A 21,207-nucleotide genomic window follows, 5' to 3' on the forward strand; every position below is an offset into this window, starting at 1 on the left:
AAAATGATCAGTGATTGAGAAAAACTGATCAACATTTCAATGAAATCTGATGAATGAAAGGAAAAAATAAGAGAAACAACATCTTGATATTCAGTGTGAAGCTTTGACTGGAAACAAACAGGAAAACATGAGGATCCTGGAATAATCCTGGAATAATCCTGGAATAATCCTGGAATAATTCCAGCTTCCTTCTGTAAAGGATGGGAAGCAAAGAAAAAGTTTCCAAGGACTCAATCAGAATTGTTTCACCAAGAAATAGATTGTAGAGACTGAACTATCTGTTCAACAATGAGAGAGTTTCTCTGACAGGAGGAAAATCTTTAGACTCTTTAGACTCAACTCAGCACAGAAACACTGAGGAACAAGAACTGGTCCAGAACCCAAATCCAGGAATCAGAGGTTCAGTGAATGTGGTGTTGAAGGTGTGGAGGAGGATCAGTGAGTCAGAGGAAACTCTGTAGAAGGACAGAATGCCAGCAGGACAGTCCACATACACTGCTACTCTGTTAGAAACAGAGGAGGAAGAGAGACGAGTTTCTATGTTATTGTGACTGACAGAGTAACCATCATGATCAGAGCAGTTCAGACTCCAGGAATGATCATTATATCCAAACACACAGTCTCCACTGTCTCCTTTCCTCCTGATTCTTCTGTAACTCACTGATATATTAACATCTCCTCTCCACTCGACCTCCCAGTAACAGCGACCAGTCAGACCAGTTCTACACAGCAGCTGAGGATCATAAAATCTGTCTGGATGATCAGGATATGACTGAAGCTCCTCCACAAATGTCACCTTCCTGTTGTCTTCAGACAGTTTGAGGTTTCTGCTCACTGTGTTTGTGTCGATGGTGAGTTGACAGGAATCTGATGGAGAGAACAAACACAATCCAGCTGCAGTTATTGATCATTTATTGACACTTTGATGATGACTCCTGAATGAGTGATGTGACAGTTTGAAGATGGTTGAATGTGAGCTGCTTTGTTGTCATGAATCAGATGAAAAACACACTTACACTTCCTCAGACCTGGTGTCAAGAATGGGACTCCAGCAGGCTCCACCCTGAAAGGAGGAGGGGGGTCAGACCATCAGTCTCTTTCAGCAGCAAACATGGACATTACATGTCTCTCAGACACACATTGTCCTCCACTGAGACAGGAACAGTCCAACATTTGGATTGCAAACTGCAGTGGATCTAGGAAGGACAGTTGGTGCTGCTGCAGCACAACTCATTTCTCCAAACACAGGAAAAGCTCCAACAGAGAGGAGAAAGGAAATCCCTCAGTAACAACCTGAAGAAACTCACTGAAGCCTAAAAGGACATCAGGAAACTAAGGAAACATTTCTGGAAGCTCAACCTGATTTAATAATCAGCATTAAAATACAATCAATCTAAATTCTGACACAACACCTGGATACCTGTTCCATCCACACTCCCACACACAGATGAAGGAATGAAACACTAAACAGCCCTGCTGCTGAAAACCTGCTGTGGCCTCACTGTAATATCCAGAAATACAAACATTAAAAAGGAGAAGCTGCATCACATTCAACAAAGAGTTCAACAAGAATCAAAGATTTGATCTCTGAGCTCAGACTCACAAACCAGGGAGAGGCTTCCATCATCACACACCTCTGACAAACACCTCCATCCTTTCAGCACTTCCTCTACCAACCAACACCACCAGGTGGCGCTGCTGCACACATTTACAATGAGACCAAGAAGAAGAAGCAGCATCCTGAATCCAGCAGTAATGGGTTGTAAAGGTAATCCTCCCTCCACTGCAGAAGTTCTGGATGAGCTGATCTTGTCTTTTTTATCTTTCTCAGTAAATTTATCAGAACTTTGGATCTGAACAAGTTTCTGCTCTCATTTCTACTTTTTCTTCATCATTCACTGGATTTCTTCCCTCCTTCTGGAAATCAAGGGATTTACTTTCTTTCCTGATTCCATTTATACTGTTGATTATTTTCCAGATGTCGCCTCCTGGTGGAGGTTAAAATAGCAAATAGATAGAAATACTATACTATTAAATTTCCATTTTTTCCTTATGAATGTTTGTTTTTCTAGATGCTGCTTCATGTGTTTTATATTTTAACTCAACTTTATCAAATTTGTGAGTTTTGCTTAAAATCCAGAGTTAGTTATTTCTCTATCTGAGAACTTTTAAACATCCATCTGACCATCATGAAGCTCCTTTTCTTCTCATCTTTGCTTCTTGCGGCTGATTGGTCAGGAGCTCCATCCAACATTGTTTTAAAGTTCTTTCTATCCTCCGTAAATCATCATGGAAATCTAACTGCTGAACTCCTCCTACTCTTTGATGAATGATGTGACAGTTTGAAGATGAATCTGAATATTTTCATTAATATATTCCGAGTTCCTATTTATCTCTATTAAAGACCCTCCACTCTTTAATTTTCCTTGTGAGCCGTTCTTAGTCAGGAGAATATTCCAGAAAACTGGTTAATGATCTCTGCCTCCAGATAATAAATCTAATTTCACAATCAGCTGAAATCTTCCTGGACACTAGAGTTAAATTAAGGATTGATCAATTTCCTGGATCAACATCTGATCTTGTCTCTCTTAAACCATCCAAACATCATCAGTTTGTACCCTCAAAGTATTCTTTTGCTATTTGTTCACTCACTTTGTTTTCTGTTTTCATCCCATTGTATTCTGCATTGGGATTATCTAGACCTTTAATCTGGATTAACTGATTCCAATCTAACTTTCATAATTAGTATCTCTAGTTCATTTCAGCTCATTTATTATTGAGTCTATAGCTACATATTCTAGATCAGTTCCTCTACCTGATTCTCTAAACATAAATAATCTTTTCTAGATGTTGCTCATTTTCATGTTCCTTTCATTCTGTCTCTGAAACATTTCTACATATTTTAAAATCTATATTTGTTTCAGTACAAATAATATCTGCTTTAAGATAACATTTCTCGTCATATATTTAACTTCTTGTCCATCAGCCAATCAGCTTCTTGTATTTTCTCAGTAGCTCCATCAGTGGAAGCCCCGCCCAGCCCATGATGCTCCTGGTTTGTGAAGACAGAGAAACAAACTGAACTCTGATAGGGAACAGTTTCAAACTGATTTTCTCTCTCCAACCTCTTGGTTCCACATGGAGCTATATTTGGCCCCCTGCTGCTCTGACAACCATGTCATTGTGGTTCCAGTAGATGGGTCGGTTTCCCAGGTTATTCAGCACCATGTGAAAGATTCCTACAGTTTTTCATGAGATGCAGTTTGTAAAGTTACAGAGAGAAAATTTGACAGGAATAATTTGAGTTATTTAACTGTTATAAGAGATAAAAAGAATTTCAGAATGTCAAGTTATATTTTGACCATGTTATTTATTTATAAAGGCTATGGTTCCAAACAAAATGTTTGATTAGCAAACTAAATATTTAGCTTCAAACTAAATGTTTCCCAGCAGACTGACTAAAGACATTTCTCCCTCTTCCTCCTCTATCAGACCTTCTCTGCTCCTGCAGCAGGTTCCTCCATACCTGAGAGCTTCCAGTCTCCAGTGTGGATCCTTCAGTCCAGCCGACAGCAGCTTCACTCCTGAGTCTCCTGGATGATTGTAGCTCAGGCCCAACTCTTTCAGATGGGAGGGGTTGGAGGTCAGAGCTGAGGCCAGAGAAGCACAGCCTTCCTCTGAGACCAAACAGCCTGATAAGCTGCAGACACACAATTCATCACATGATGAGAATATGAGAACATTGAGATAGAACCCAAGGTCTGAACTGGTCACTTTCATGAGAGGAAAACACACAACAAACTGGTGCTTAACCTATTAATAATATGAAATATTAATAAAACTGTATTTCCTTTTGTAGGTAATGAAAATCATCATTTTCTGCACGATGGTTGAGAAAGTTTGACAAGCGCTGGTTGAAAAGATCTGCAATAATGATCCTTTGAACAACTAGGATGCAACAATCTGTCAAGTACCAGAGTTACACCATCAGTTGAAGCTTGATCTCCACTTTTCTTAATAACTCTCTTTGTGGTTCTTTCAGCCTGGATTAAATGAAAATTTGCCAATATTATGTGTTGAGATTTAGCATGGTTAACCATGTCACAGTCAGACATCTATTATTATAACAAATAATAACTACAACAGAAATCTGGTTTCACCAGCATTGAGAACATTTTACCTGAGAGTTTCCAGGTTGCAGTTTGGACTCTTCAGTCCAGCAGAGAGAAGCTTCACTCCTGAATCCTGCAGGTTGTTGTTACTCAGGTCCAGTTCTCTGAGACTGGAGGACTGGGAGCTGAGAACTGAGGACAGAGCTTCACAGCTTCTCTCTGAGAGGTTACAGCCACTCAGTCTGAGGATATACAGAGGAAAATATTAATAATTCTTCAAAATTTCTGCTTTTCTTTCTAGTCAACAATATTCTTTGTTTGAAAATAATTATCATATTTTCCACATCTTTATGATACATGTTTTGTGAACTGGTTTATTCTATAGTTGGGCCTCCAGCCTTGAAAGACTGCAATACAGCGGCCAGTAAAGAGGCTGGCAAGAGAAACAATTTCTATAATGAACTGCATTAATCCATTGTCAGCTTCAATAGAAAAAAGTTATTTCTGCTCCTTCAACATGTAACATTATGAATAGTCACCTATGATAGCAGGTCTCTCTTTGACTCATCATCTGCTAGTGGCCAACATTGAGGAGACAATGCACGAGTAAACAAACTGATAAAACATGACTCAATATTTATCTAATCATTGACAGATTTTTATCAAAAATAAATGCAGTAACAATCTGTGTCCTTACAGAGCTTTGTTGGAGGCTTTAACCACTGGCAGCAGCCTCAGTAGAACCTCCTCTGAAGCAGAGTATTTCTTCAGATCAAACACATCCAGATCTTTTCTTGATGACACTAAGATGAAACCCAGAGCTGACCACTGAGCAGGAGACAGTTTCTCTGTGGAGAGACTTCCTGAACTCAGAGACTGTTGGATCTCCTCCACTAGAGAACGATCATTCAGTTCATTCAGACAGTGAAACAGATTGATGCTTTTCTCTGCAGACACATTCTCACTTATCTTCTCCTTGATGTACTGAACCGTTTCCTGATTGGTCTGTGAACGACTACGCATCTCCGTCAGTAGACCAAGTAAGAGTCTCTGATTGGTCTGTAGTGAAAGTCCCAGGAGGAAGCGGAGGAACAAGTCCAGGTGTCCATTTGGACTCTGTAAGGCCTGGTCAACAGCTCTCTGATGGAGAACCTTTAGTTTAGGTTTATTAATTAATAAAGAATTTTTAGACGTTTGCACTTCATCAATCAGGTTGACCCCAGAGTTGATGAAGGCCAGATGAACATAAAGAGCAGCCAGAAACTCCTGAACACTGAGATGGATGAAGCAGAACACCTTGTCCTGGTACAGACCTCTCTCCTCTTTAAAGATCTGTGTGAACACTCCTGAGTACATTGAGGCTGCTCTGATATTGATGCCACACTCTGTCAGGTCTGATTCATAGAAGATCATGTTTCCTTTCTGCAGCTGATCAAAAGCCAGTTTTCCCAGAGACTCAATCATCTTCCTGCTCTCTGGACTCCAGTGTGGATCTGTTTCAGCTCCTTCATCATACTTGACCATCTTCACTTTGGTCTGAACCACCAGGAAGTGGATGTACATCTCAGTCAGGGTTCTGGGCAGCTCTCCTCCCTCTCTGATCTCCAACACAGCCTCCAGAACTGTAGCAGTGATCCAGCAGAAGACTGGGATGTGGCACATGATCTGGAGGCTTCGTGATGTCTTTATGTGGGAGATGATCCTGCTGGCCTGCTCCTCATTTCTGAATCTCTTCCTGAAGTACTCCTCCTTCTGTGGGTCATTGAACCCTCTGACCTCTGTTACCATGTCAACACACTGAGGAGGAATCTGATTGGCTGCTGCAGGTCGTGTGGTTATCCAGAGGAGAGCAGAGGGAAGCAGTTTCCCCCTGATGAGGTTTGTCAGCAGAACGTCCACTGAGGTGGACTCTGTAGCATCAGTCAGGATCTCCTTGTTGTGGAAGTCCAGAGGAAGTCGACTCTCATCCAGGCCATCAAAGATGAACAGAACCTGGAAGTGTTCAAAGCTGCAGATTTCTTTGGTTTCACTAAAGAAGTGATGAACAAGTTCCACCAAGTTGAACTTTTTCTCTTTCAGCACATTCAGCTCTCTGAAGGTGAATGGAAATATGAACTGGATGTTCTGGTGTGTTTTACCTTCAGCCCAGTCCAGAGTGAACTTCTGTGTTAAGACTGTTTTCCCAATGCCAGCCACTCCCTTAGTCATCACTGTTCTGATTGGTTGATCTCTTCCAGGTGGGACTTTAAAGATGTCTTCATGTCTGATTATTGTTTCTGGTCTGTGTGGTTTCCTGGATGCTGTTTCAATCTGTCTGACCTCATGTTCATCATTGACCTCTCCAGTCCCTCCCTCTGTTATGTAGAGCTCTGTGTAGATCTGGTTCAGAAGGGTTGGACTTCCTGCTTTAGCAATCCCCTCAAACACAGACTGAAACTTTTTCTTCTGACCAGATTTAAGTTGATGTTGACAAACTGCAGCAAGATGATCTAAAAAAACATAAAAAGTAAAATCAGGAACAAATCAAAATTATATTCTGAAGAGGCTTGAATAAATGTGATCCCATCTCTTGAGACATCAGTAAATGTCTGATTTATCCATCAGGTTAAATCTTAGTACAAATCTTCTTACTGCTCTGCAGACGATCAGCCAGCTCCTCCTGCTTCATCCTCCTCAGGAAGTTCAGTGTGATCTTCATCACTGCCTCTCTGCTGCTGCTCCCCCTCTGCTCTTCATCCTCACCTTCCAACACATCATCATCATCTCTCTGACTCTCTGAGCATTCTGGGTAATCTGGAGTCAGAACCTTCTGGATCTTCTTCAGCTCATTCTTCACAAAAGTGACAATGTTGTCCTCCAGCAGCTGGAACAGAATAATAGGTGAAGGACACATGAGACTAAAATCATGGAGCCAAACACCAAATGGATGTTGGACAGACTGACAGTCCTCTGATTTACAAAGTCCAGCATGGAGATGAATCTGAACAGAACCCATAGAAAAGTAGTTGTACATTTACAGACCATAAATATGGAGTCCAGCTGTGTTTGATGCTGCTGGACAGACAGACCACTGGGAACCGCTGAGCTCTGCTGGTCCACTCTGGAGGAACAAGGAACAATTAGGAAGTCAGAAAATATTCATCCAGGAGTATTCACAGAGTAAATCAACAAGAGTTTCACTCTAAAAATACTTGAAGCAGAACAACAGAGCATCACATGAACACAATACAAAGGAGTTAGAAAGAGGAAGATGAATTACAGTAACACCAGAATCACTCAGTATATGTAAAAAAAGATGATGTTGCACTTCAAACAGTTCACACTGTCAGCAGATCTGATGCTGTGGAGACAGTGTCCCAGAGCTTGGGGACAGTGGAAATGAAGGCTCTGTCCACACAGATCTTCAGGACAGTGTGGGACATCCAACAGTTTCTGATGATTAGATCTGAGGTGATGTGAACCTGAAGGAGGACTGAGCACTTTGAGCTGCTTTTAATATGAAGGGTGCTTTATAAATTAAATTGATTGATTGATTTATTTATTGAAATATGTGGGTGTGGGGCATGCTGTGGTGGCGTAGGGGATAGCGCGACCCACATTTGGAGGCCTCAAGTCCTTGACGTGGCCGTCGCAGGTTCGATTCCGGCCCGCATGTCTTCCCCCCTCTCCTGGCCCCTTTCTTGTCAGCCTACTGTCAAATAAGGGACAATAGAACCCTCAAAGACCCTCTGGAGGGGAAAAAAACGAAATATGTGGGTGTGTGTCCATGTGCGGTCCTCTCCTGGGTGTTATAATGAGAGTTTTTAAAATGTATCCTGGAAATCTTGTTGAGAATAAATAATTCTGTGTTTTCCTGTATCTCTTTTAGCTATTTTCATGCTTGTATATACATAAATGCACACACATAGAGTACATGCATGCAAAGCTAAGGTTAAAGGAAATGACATACTAGGGGAGGGAGGGATTGAAGGAGGGAGGGATGGAACATCTGAGTTCATACTGGTTCAGTTTCCACACTTACAGCAATTAGAATCAGCTCACCTCTCTGATCGTGGAGTTCCAGGAGATTTAAAGTTAATGATCTCATCCCTTGACCTGTCGCTCTTAAAGGACACACAGCTGGGTTCTGGTTCTGCTTCTGGTTTGAGTCTCTGATGGATCCTGACAGAAACATGATGATTAAAACTTAATCTGTTCATTCTGGATGAAGCAGCAAAGAGGAGCAGCAGCAGCTTCATCACCACGTCTGTTCTGGCCTGATATAGTGAACGCTGTGTGAAAAGGGCTGTGGACAGTTAGAGATGGTGACCTCACCTCTGACCTTTGCTCTGGCTCTCATCTTCCCCACACAGAGTGGTTTTAGAGGGAGGGACTCCCTCCTCTCTGTCCTCACACTGATCCATGCTGCTGAATTCACATCAGCTCACACACACTTTCTACCTTCACCTGCAGAGGAAACACACATCATTCATCTGCACATCAACTCTGATCATCCTTTACATCAGGAGTGGGCAGCTCCAGGCCTCGAGGGCCGGTCTCCTGCAACTTTTAGATGCATCTCTACTTCAGCACACCTGAGTCAAATATTGAGGTCATTAAGAGGACTCTGAAGAACTTGACTGCACTTAGGAGTGATTCAGCTATTGGATTCAAGTGTGTTGGACGAGGGAGATATCTAAGAGTTGAAGGACACTGGCCTTCGAGAAGCAGGATTGCCCACCCCTGCTTTACATCATTAGAGCTGGAAACAGATCAGCTGCTCCTCCTCTGATTGGCTCTTCTTCTCTGCTTCATATCAGTGTCAGGTGAATGCAGTCAGACAGCTGAGAGGCAGAGGAAGCTGCCATCAGCTGCTGCACTTCTACTATCAGTCCACTAGATGGAGACATGGAGCAACATTTACGTTCACTGATTCAACCTGAACAACAGGAAGTATTTTAGTTAATAATTATTAATCTCTACAAGTGGATTATCTGCAGTGTCAAAGATTAACTATTCTTTTATCTGACTGAGCTAAACATATTTCTACATTAATATTTTATAATAATAATAGTATATAATATTTTTTATTTTGAAAGGATGCAGCAGGAAACTGTTCTAACCAAAGTTTCTGGAAATAAAATTATGAAGCAGTTTGTTCAGAGAAAACAAAGAAACATCAGCTGTTCATCATGTTGTTTGATTTCAGTTAATTTGTAATCTAATGATTCTGTAAATAAACTTTCAAATAGCAGAGATAAAAATTTGAGCTGAAATCAGAAGTGAAGCTCTTCTCCAAACATCAGAGATTACACAGAAATAGGAAAGTTCCTGAAGACAAAGCCCAAATAGAAAACATGAACTTACAGTTTGTTAAACGATCCACAGACTTGATGAAGAAAATTTAAACAACAGACTGAGACCCAACAAACGAACTGGAGCCACACCTGAACAGGTAAATTCAAACCGAAAGTAAATGTGACGGATGTTGCATAATTTGTGATGTCACAGGTCACCTGGTTTGTAGTTTTTTCCTTCAGAGCAACAGAACCAGGAAGTAGAAGCTCTGAGGTGAAATCAGAGGCAGGTTGATAAAATCTTCATGAGGAAGTTCTGATAAAAATGAGGGTGTACTTACTTTTGATCATGACTGTAGTGATGATTGATAGTAACAAAAACTGAAGAACAGTATTTTAGTTTATTCATCATGTCATAGAGAAAAAAATTTGAAAGTGCATTTTTCAAACTAATATTTTCACCATGTCATCCATACGTTCATTCTAAACTAAATATTTAATTCACAAGCTAAATATTTACTTTGAAAACTAAATTTTTGGAAATAAAAACTTAGCTAAATATTTAGCTTCAAAATAAATATTTATTTTGCAGAACTAAAACATTATTTTCCAAACTAAACATTTAATTTTCAAAGTCAGTATTTATTTTCAAAACTACAAATTTAATTATCTATTTTCATGTCTAGTTGTTCAGTCAGACGCTCCATCATGTTGTCATGTTCCAGTTTTTCTCCATTCAGCAACAGTTGTTGTTAACCCAACATTTTCTTTAGCTGTCATAATAATTTATTTTATTACAAACATAAATTCTCCATTGCAATCATGACTGCCATTTTGAAAAACGCACACCAGAAAAAGAATCAAGATCAAGAAAATAAATATGATTTCTATGTTTCAGGTTCTGTAGGCAGTGATTTGACACCAAACACATTAATCTGATTGGCAATTTTAGCGCACAAGAATGTATAACTATCAGTAAATATAATTTATATACGTCCAATTATCTATGATTTTAAACCAAAGGGATTATATGTAATAAATACTGACAAAGGTAGTGCAAAAATAAATTGTTCTTGTTGATCCTCTTGAAAAATGGCCGCCATCCTGGATCAGTTTTTTTCTCAAAAAGGCTACACCATGCTAACATCTATCATCTTATTGATGAATTAAATTAGATTTATTATTATTATTATCCCTCTTATTTCTGATTACTAGTAGAAGTAGATTCTGGTTTGTAACTTTTGCATCTTTGTCAGTAAATTTTATTTAATTATTGGGGGACGATAAAAAAATGTCAACGAATAAACTAAAAATGTATTTTTTGAAGGTGAAATAATTAATTGTTTAATGGAAATGGAAAATTAATAATGTAGGATTAATTTGATTATTTACTTGTGAAATGTGAAACTGTTAACATTCTACAGAATATCCTTATAAAATAAACAAGAAACTGAATTTAATTTTATAATTTAAGAAACAAAACTTATTTTTAGAGGATTTACACAATAAGAGACTGGTATTTTTAGAATGTGTTATATTTATTAGGATGCTTATTGGGTATAGCTAGTGAAAACCACTCATTTATTTAACATTTGTATACTACATAAAACTGGGACACAAGTTTGATTGAATTAATCTGATACAACTAAAACTAAACTGATCACTGGCAACTTTCTTAAAAATAGTTTTCTCTTGTATCAAGACAGCTAACCATCTTTTCATAAAATGAAGGGCTAAATATTTCATATGTTAAATTTAGAAAAAGAAACACATTAAATATGTACTTTCATTTTGTGTAAAAAGTATTAAATACAGATTGAATTAATATAAAACATGTAGTTTTTTCACGTTATTAAACGTCGGCAGCCCTCAATATCAACAGTACTTATTTTTCTGTTATGCCTCCATTCTTCTGTCATCGTCACATCCTTGTTTTTTTTATCAGCCATTTTTGGTTCAGATGTTGATGCTGCTCCATCAAACATCTTATTGAGTGTTTTGTTATCAAATGTAAATTTAAAATATAGCAGAGATGCAGCGATCAGACCTTTTCTGTCCAACACTGATCTCCAGTTTTCATTCTGCTCTGATCTTCCAGTTCCTGGGATTTTTCCTCCAAAGAGAAAAATGTTCTGCAGGTTCTGAGTTTCAGGTAGAAGTTCTGAATGAAAAAGAAAATATGAAGATTTTCTCCATTTTATTATTCAAAGCATCATCATTAGACCTTCAACTGGTTTCAAGATGGGAATGTTTTCCTGTAAATAAGGTATTTATGAAAGAGAGTTGATGAAAAAATCTTTTTAACACAAATATTTAAATTTGAACAGCAAATGAACCAAATGCAGAAGAAGAAAATGTTTTTGTTTAAAACACATGAAGAAAAACTGCAGCAAATTTACAAATGGAAGATTTAATATTCAAATCTGACGTGTTGAGAAAAATAGGAGCCGATAGAAACAGAAAATGATCAGTGATTGAGAAAAACTGATCAACATTTCAATGAAATCTGATGAATGAAAGGAAAAAATAAGAGAAACAACATCTTGATATTCAGTGTGAAGCTTTGACTGGAAACAAACAGGAAAACATGTGGATCCTGGAATAATCCTGGAATAATCCTGGAATATTTCTAGCTTCCATCTTTATGGGACGGGAAGAAGAAAAAGTTTCCAAGGATTCAATCAGAATTGTTTCACCAAGAAATAGATTGTAGAGACTGAACTATCTGTTCAACAGTGAGAGAATTTCTCTGACAGGAGGAAAATCTTTACACTCTTTAGACTCAACTCAGCACAGAAACACTGAGGAACCAGAACTGGGCCAGAACCCAAATCCAGGAATCAGAGGTTCAGTGAATGTGGTGTTGAAGGTGTGGAGGAGGATCAGTGAGTCAGAGGAAACTCTGTAGAAGGACAGAATGCCAGCAGGACAGTCCACATACACTGCTACTCTGTTAGAGACAGAGTAGGAGGAGAGAAGAGTTTCTATGTTGTTGTGCCAGACAGAGTAACCATCAACATCAGAGCAGCTCAGACTCCAGGAATGATCATTATATCCAAACAAACAGTCTCCACTGTTTCCTTTCCTCCTGATTCTTCTGTAACTCACTGATATATAAACTTCTCCTCTCCACTCGACCTCCCAGTAACAGCGACCAGTCAGACCAGTTCTACACAGGACTGATTCCAGTTATCAAATCTGTCTGGATGATCAGGATATGACTGAAGCTCCTCCAAATGTGTCACCTTCCTGTTGTCTTCAGACAGTTTGAGGAATCTGTTCACTGTGTTTGTGTCGATGGTGAGTTGACAGGAATCTGATGGAGAGAACAAACACAATCCAGCTGCAGTTATTGATCATTTATTGACACTTTGATGATGACTCCTGAATGAGTGATGTGACAGTTTGAAGATGGTTGAATGTGAGCTGCTTTGTTGTCATGAATCAGATGAAAAACACACTTACACTTCCTCAGACCTGGTGTCAAGAATGGGACTCCAGCAGGCTCCACCCTGAAAGGAGGAGGGGGGTCAGACCATCAGTCTCTTTCAGCAGCAAACATGGACATTACATGTCTCTCAGACACACATTGTCCTCCACTGAGACAGGAACAGTCCAACATTTGGATTGCAAACTGCAGTGGATGTAGGAAGGACAGTTGGTGCTGCTGCAGCACAACTCATTTCTCCAAACACAGAAAAAGCTCTGAACAAGTTTCTGCTCTCATTTCTACTTTTTCCTCATCATTCACTGGATTTCTTTCCTCCTTCTGGAAAACAAGGGATTTACTTTCTTTCCTGATTCCATTTATATGTTTGATTATTTTCCAGATGTCGCCTCCTGGTGGAGGTCAAAATAGCAAATAGATAGAAATACTATACTAGTAAATTTCCATTATTTCCTTATTAATGTGTTTTTCTAGATGCTGCTTCATGTGTTTTATATTTTAACTCAACTTTATCAAATTTGTGAGTTTTGCTTAAAATCCAAAGTTAGTTATTTCTTTATCTCAGAACTTTTAAACATCCATCTGACCATCATGAAGCTCCTTTTCTTCTCATCTTTGCTTCTTCTGGCTGATTGGTCAGGAGCTCCATCCAACATTGTTTTAAAGTTCTTTCTATCCTCCGTAGATCATCATGGAAATCTAACTGCTGAAATCCTCCGACTCTTTGATGAATGATGTGACAGTTTGAAGATGAATCTGAATATTTTCATTAATATATTCCGCGTTCCTATTTATCTCCATTAAAGACCCTCCACTCTTTAATTTTCCTTGTGAGCCGTTCTTAGTCAGGAGAATATTCCAGAAAACTGGGTAATGATCTCAGCCTCCAGATGAGGCGTCTAATAAATCAGTCAGGAACAACAGGAAGTATTTTAGTTCACAATAACACTCTACAAGTGATTAACTGCTGCATCGACGATGTACTATTTAATAATCAGACAGAAGTTCACACATTTCAATATTAATATTTTAGAATAATATTTTATTTTGAAAGGAATAAACAAAAACTCTTGGATCTGATTTTAACTGTGGACCAGAGTGTGATACCAGGAAATGAAAATATGAAGCAGTTTGTTCACAGAAGAAAACAAGAAACATCAGCTGTTCTTCATGTTGTTTGATTAATCAATAATCTAATAATCCTGTAGATTAACCCTCAAATAGCAGAGAGATTAAACTTTGGACTGAAAACAGAAGTGAACCTTTTTCCCCAAACATCGGAGAGCAGAAACAATCTGTTTCTGAAGACAAAGTTCAAGTAATTAAAATATCAAACTTACAGTTTGTTCAAATGATCCAAAAAGTTGATGAAGAACATCTTAACAACAAACTGAGACCCAACAGAACCACAGCAGAACCAGACTGACTTGAACAGGTAAGTTTAAACTGAAAGTGTTATGCTGAGGAATGAGTCTAAACTGGTCTGGCTTGTCAGACTGACTGGGAGTCAGAGGAAAGTTATTCTGTTGACATCATTTGGATTTTGAAACAAGCTCATGAGTTTCATATTTTCAGATTTTAGTGCAACACAAACATTTTCACTAAACTGATCTCAGAGCAGCTTCTGGTTCAGGAACAACGGATCTGGAATGTTGATTTTTGCTCTTTTCAGCATCAGGAAGATTCCAGCTCCACAGATCAAATGTTAGATCAAAACTGCAGCAGCAGATCAGGAGATAAAAAGGGTGTACTTACTTTTGACCATGACTGTCAAGGTGATTGATGGTACAAAGAATTAACAATATTTTAGTTTATTTAACATGTCAGAGAAGTGTGCCTGTTCAATTTTCAGAGATATATTCACCATGTTATTCATACATTCATAAATCTTTGATTTTTAAACTACAGATTACATTTTAAATAATTTTTTATTTTCTAAACAACATATTATCTATTTTCATTTCTAGTTTGCCAGTCAGACGCTCCATCATGTTGTAATGTTTTAATTTTTGCCACCATTCAGCAACAGGGTTTAATCCAATTTAGTGCAAATAGCAGCAGAATATGCAATATGTAACATTGATCTTTAGTGAGTAAATCCTTGGTGTTTATGTCCAGCAGAAATAGAAGAGGCTCCATGGGGAGATCTGTCCTTAGAATGTCCTCAATCTCCTGTTTCATTTCCTCCCAGAAGGTCTTTATTTGTGGTCAGTCCCAGAAGACGTGTGTGATGACCGACCATTCCACAAATTCCTCCAACATCTATCTGTGGTTGGAATCCTGGAAATGACAGTTTTAAAAAGGGGTTCTGTTTAAATGTTTGTCTAGCCAAACTTATTTCCACCAGTTAACTGGGTTGACTCTTTATTCTGCAAGCATGAACATTTCATTGCATATTTGTTTTGTTCCTGTTGCATCCAAGCTGAATGTTAATCAACATGAATGTTTTCCCCCAGTCCCACGGACCTGAGCAGAGACGTTTATATCCTTTATGCCGAGTACAAGCCTGAAGAGGAGAGGAGCCGGTTGCCAAACACTTGACCCTCAACATCAAGGTTGGAGAGACGATAGTTTAAAAAAATGCTGCAGGAATCCTGTTTACCTACTTTCCCACATAAAGCAACTCATGAAACTATTATTATTAAAATCATTATTGTTGTTATAACAGTGTTATTGTAACTTCAAGGCTGCTGTTTCATATAATTAACGTTTCACTGTCAGTCTCACTCATGTCTCCACAGCATAGATGAATTATGGCACTCTTCCTCCACCTCCTCAACTGAGTTCTGTTCTGATTCTGTTAACTCAGTGGTTCCCAAAGTGTGGGGCGCGTCCACTAGAGGGGGGGACGCAGTGCCATTGCAGGGGGTGGAGGGCACGGGAAGCAGTATGGATGAATGAAAAAAGGAAACTGTTACACAAAAGTTTTTCACTGTAAAGATGATTTGTAGTGTGTTTTGTTGCAACCTGAAGTGTAAAATAAACTTCAGTGGAATTTAAAAACAAAATATGTGTATAGGTTTATATCTGGTTGAACGATGTGTGTGCCCAATTGATATTTTTTTCTTTTTTCGGGGGGCAGGAGGCGGTATTGTAATCCATAGGGGGGCCCAAGAGAAAATCTTTGGGAACCGCTGTGTTAACTAATGTCAGAATATGTTCCCATTATGTTCACTATATAATCGCATTAATAAATATATTTGCTGTATGATTTGCTGTATGAAAATCTGATTTCATACAGCATTTCATCAGTTAAAAAAATGTAAGCACATGTCCATCTGAGTAGACATTTTGACAATTTTTTTTAACAATTTTTTTCCCCACCAAATCAATCAACTCAAAGGGAAATCAAAAAGACTTTGGAAAGAAATTGTGACTTAAAGGATCATAACTCATGTAACAAATGGTTAAGAGATCTTTCCCTGCCAACGGCCATCATGATCTACTATAACTCTTTTTGATTTTGAATTAATGAGTTACTACAACATTTAATTTCTCTTTGGGATCAATTAAATATTTTTTTATTGAATTTGAATTAGTTTGATGAAAACTTAATTATAATTCAGATAGCTTTCTTCTGGAGTTTTTGTGTTGGTTTTATGCAAGGTTCCTCAGATCTCCACACAATAATTGTAAGGAATTATTGAGCAACAATGTAACATGCAAAGTGATTTCTTATTTAGAAAATATTTGTACTTATATAATATTGCAGTATTTTTTTTACATTTAAGCTTTAACATTTCCAGATGATCCTTCCAATAAAGTTTGTAATCTAGTATCATTCTCAAAAATCTGATTTCATACACTTGTCCTATGTCAGTATTGTTTATTATGAGTTTGACATTTTTTATTTTCTAATTACAAATTTTTTTTAAATTGCCATAATTTAGTAATATTTTTATTTTTGTCACATTTAAAAAAGTATATTTGTAATTCTCCTTCCATTATACTGAGAAGCTTCTCCAAACTTACCAGTGCAATAAAATGTAGTATCAGTTAAAAAGTAAATATTAACAAGTTAGATTCATGGCATATATCATTTATATAAAGTAAAACATGTTTTGGATCCAGCACTGACCTTTGTGGTATGACACAAGAAATTTCCAAAAAATCAGAATTTATTTAACTTATTTATTTGTACATATTGATGTTTTTGATACAGGTAACATTTGAGAATGTGCAGTAATTCATGAAGCAACAATAATACTGAGAGAAATTACATATAAATTTCTATTGGAGACATTTTTATAGCTTCATATTCATAAGCTTTTATTAATCTCATTGGGTTTTAGTAGAATTTCCTTTAAACTGTCTTAACTGGGTTAAATGTTCTAGTTTTCTTCACAAGGCTCTTAAGAGATGTTGCTGGAGTTCTAGTTAATTCCTCCTGAAAGAAATGGTGGAACTGGGTCAGGTTTAAAGGCAATTTTGGAAAAATATTTACTTTCTGTGATCAAATTAAGAATAACATGAAAACCATCAGAAAGCCTGTTCTTTAGGTCAGAGAAGCAAAATATTTTCCTCTCTTCCTTCTCCAACATGGTGGGTCACATTGAGCTGAGCCATGTCTGCTGCTGTCAGCAGCAGATTCATTTTTGTTATCAAAATCATAATTGAAAATTTTCAGAGATGCAGCAATCAGACCTTTTCTGTCCAACACTGATCTCCAGTTTTCATTCTGCTCTGATCTTCCAGTTCCTGGAATTTTTTCTCCAAGGTAAAAAATGTTCTGCAGGTTCTGAGTTTCAGGTAGAAGTTCTGAATTAAACGGAAAAAATTAGGATTTTTCTCCCTTTTATTCTTCAAAGCACCATCATTTGACCTTCATCAACTGGATTCAAGATGGGAATGTTTTAATGTAAGTTAGGAATTTATGAAAGTTAGAGTTGAGGTTGAATAAAATGTCTTATTGATATGTAAACAGGAACAGAACAGGATGAACAGCAAATGAATCAAATGCAGAAGAAAATGTGTTTATTGTTCACTAAATACATAAAGTATAACTGCAGCAAATATACAAAGAGATCATTTACCATTTGAATCCAAGACATATTTAATAAATTAGGAGCTGACAGAAACAGAAAATGTGCAGTGATTGAAAAAAACTACAGTAAACACAAAGAAATCTGACTGATGAAAGGAAAAAAATCACAACTGTCATGATGTGGTGTGGTGGTGGACCCAAATGCAGCAGTCAGTAGTTGTAGAATAAGTGTATATTTTAATGAAGAAAATCAAACAACAACAAATCCAAAATCTAATAACAAGACAATCCAAATACAAAGCAAACAGAAAACACAAGGGAACAACAGGTAATCCAGGGAATTTAACAAGGATAGTAATGAGCAGGGTGACAAGACAAACCCTCAAGTTGTGACTGAGATAGAGGAGCTTTAGTTTTGGGAGGTAGTAAATGGAACAATGGCCTAGCTAGATGAGATGAGTGATTGCAGGTATGAGTAGTTGGCATTTACCGTTGAGGGGCGGGTATAAGGTGGCACAGAGAAGTTAAAGGGACATGCTGGGGAAAACAAAGGGAGGAAACACCAGGGAGCTGAAAATACTCCTAGCACTAAAGAAACACTAATACTAAAGAAAATCTGATAAACTTTAAGAGAAAAAGACATGAGGGGAAAACATACACAAACCTAAACAGAAAGAAAGTTTATCTAACAATTATAAGAACTAGGAGACTTAGAGCTATAATTGCTAAAGAAGAATGGATATAGATATAGAAAAAAAGACAAACTAAACCTAAACAAACAAAACAAGAAAACTAGACAGAGGGGGAAACTGGAAGGACTTACAACAAAATAACTTAACTAGAACCACTTAAGAAATGTATACCTAGACTCAGACATGTTAAAATAACTGAACCTGGGGCGAAGAAATAACTAAGAAATATACATTACTAGAAACACTACAGGGAGACTGAAATAAGGAATAACTAGAATGATAAATAGAAATAAACTATAGTCACTAAAGAAACTCGACATGGATTCAGAAATACAAGAACAGAACCTCAGGTAACTAAAGAATAAACCTATTTAGAAACACTATGAAGGACTGAAAATAAGGAAAGCAAGAATAAGACAATTTTAACCACAATACATAAACTCCAATGTCAATGTCAAATTTATTTATATAGCACTTTAAAAACAGGTGTAAAACTGCACCAAAGTGCTGTACAAGAATGACAATAACAGAAATTGATAAAAACAGAGTATCAAAACACTAGTTCAAATAAATGACAAAGAATAAAAATTAGTTTTGAGAAGCAATTTTAAATGACCCAGGCTGTGGGCAGATCTAATTTGGAAAGATAAATTGTTCCATAGATTAGCAGCAACAACAGAAAATGTCCAATCACCTTTCCTCTTAAGTTGAGTTCGAAGAACTGTCCTTAATATCTGATTATTTGATAGTAGGGTTCTGGACACAGACTGAAATTTTAAAAGGTCCCAAAGATAAGGGGGAGCTAACCCATTGAAAACTTTATAAGTTAATAAAAGAATCTTAAAATCTGTTCGATAAAAGACAGGCAGCCAGTGTAAAGAGGTCAGTATAGGCCTTATATGGTCACGCTTCCTGGATCCTGTAAGAAACCGTGCCACTGCATTCTGTATCATTTGAAGTCACTGCATCTGTGATTTATCCATGGTACTACATAAAGAATTGTAATAATCCAAACGAGTTGTAATGAAGGCATTGATAAGTCCTTTAAAGTCCTTAAAACAAAAATAAGATTTAACTTTTGTTCAAATTCGCAGGTGATAAAAACCTGATTTAACTAGCTTTAAACAGCTATCAAAAGTAAAACCAAAATTCCTAGCAGAGGTCTGACAAAACCAAGCTAAAGAGCCAAGAATCAGATTTGGAGTGTGAAGACTTTGACCAATTTAATATAACTTGAGTTTTACTTTGATTTAGGTGAAGAAAGTTTTGTTCCATCCAAGATTTGACTTCAGCTAAACAATCTATCAATAGCTGAAGAGATTCATTTTAACCATTTTATAGTCTAAGGGGCATATAAATCTGGACGTCATCTGCAAAGCAATGAAAGGAAATGCAAAATTTATGGAAAATTTGACCAAGAGGCATTAAATATAATATAAACAAAATGGGACCTAAAATTGAGCTTTGAGGGACGCCGTACTTCAAAGATTTGGCCCCAGAACAGCATTGGTCAAGATGAACTGAGAAAATTTTGTTTTCTAAATAAGACTTAAACCATTCAAATACTGGGCCTCTTAGGCCAACACAGTGTTTTAATCTATATAAAAGAATCTGATGATCTACAGTGTCAAATGCAGCGCTCAGATCTAGAAGTCATAAAAATGCAACATTGCCTGAATCAACTGTTAAAAGAAGATCATTATACACTCAAAGCAAAGCTGTTTCAGTGCTATGAGCAGCTTTAAACCCAGACTGAAATGTCTCAGTTATATTATTGTCTTTTAAAAACATTTCAAGCTGAATAAAAACTAATTTTTCAAGGAGCTTAAATAAAAAAGGGAGTTTAGAAATGGACCTAAAATTTCCTAGTACACTTGAGTCTAGATTATGTTTTTTAAGAAGGGCATGTTTAATATGCACCACAGCATGTTTAAGACTTGATGGGACACAACCTGACAGCAATGAGGCATTTATCACCATTAAGATATATAGGCTAGCAAGAAGGTCCTGGGTTCAATTCCCGGCCGGGGTCTTTCTGCACGGAGTTTGCATGTTCTCCCTGTGCATGGTGGGTTCACTCCGGGTTCTCCGGCTTCCTCCCACAGTCCAAAAACATGACTGTCAGGTTAATTGGTCTCTCTAAATTCTCCCTAGGTGGGTGTGTGTGTGTGTGTGTGCATGGTTGTTTGTCCTGTTTGTCTCTGTGTTGCCCTGCGACAGACTGGCAACCTGTCCAGGGTGTACTCCGCCTCTCACCCGGAACGTTAGCTGGAGATAGGCACCAGCACCTCCTGACCCCATTAGGGACAAGGGTTTATGAAAATGGATGGATGGAGGCCAGAAGTGACAAAAATGTATTTTATCAGATGGGTAGGAAGACAATCCAAAGAATAATTTGATGGCTGCAGATGCTTAATAACTGAGGTCAGTTCATCTAAAGAAACTGGCTGAAAATGCTCCAGAATAGCTATGCTGTGTGGCATTTCTTGGGAATCTAAATCTACCAGGGTATTCGAGCTGCTAAGAAATTTTTTCTGTGAAAAACTTAGAGAAAGCCTCGCAAAGTTCAACAGAGGCTAAAGGGCCAGATATAGCCGAGGGATTAGAAATCCTATCCAGGACATTAACAAGGACTTGAGGCCTATGCCTATTTGAAGCTACAAGATTGATGAAATATTTAGATTTAGCTAATTTG

The 21,207-nt window shown here is 37.6% G+C and overlaps 1 protein-coding gene across 1 annotated transcript in view; it reads right to left on the reverse strand.

The window, feature by feature from the left end:
- The window catches only part of LOC114149750 (protein NLRC5-like), a 1,536,511-nt gene that overhangs the window by 486,323 nt on the left and 1,028,981 nt on the right, over nucleotides 1-21,207 (reverse strand). The window contains exons 13-15 of the mRNA XM_028025804.1: nucleotides 4,810-6,601; nucleotides 4,181-4,354; nucleotides 3,527-3,700 (exon numbers count right to left, since the gene is read on the reverse strand). Of these exons, the coding sequence (XP_027881605.1) occupies nucleotides 3,527-3,700; nucleotides 4,181-4,354; nucleotides 4,810-6,601 (2,140 nt within the window). The remainder of the gene's footprint in view (nucleotides 1-3,526; nucleotides 3,701-4,180; nucleotides 4,355-4,809; nucleotides 6,602-21,207) is intronic.

Source organism: Xiphophorus couchianus, chromosome 8 (genome assembly GCF_001444195.1).
Source record: "Xiphophorus couchianus chromosome 8, X_couchianus-1.0, whole genome shotgun sequence".
Lineage (NCBI taxonomy): Eukaryota > Metazoa > Chordata > Actinopteri > Cyprinodontiformes > Poeciliidae > Xiphophorus > Xiphophorus couchianus.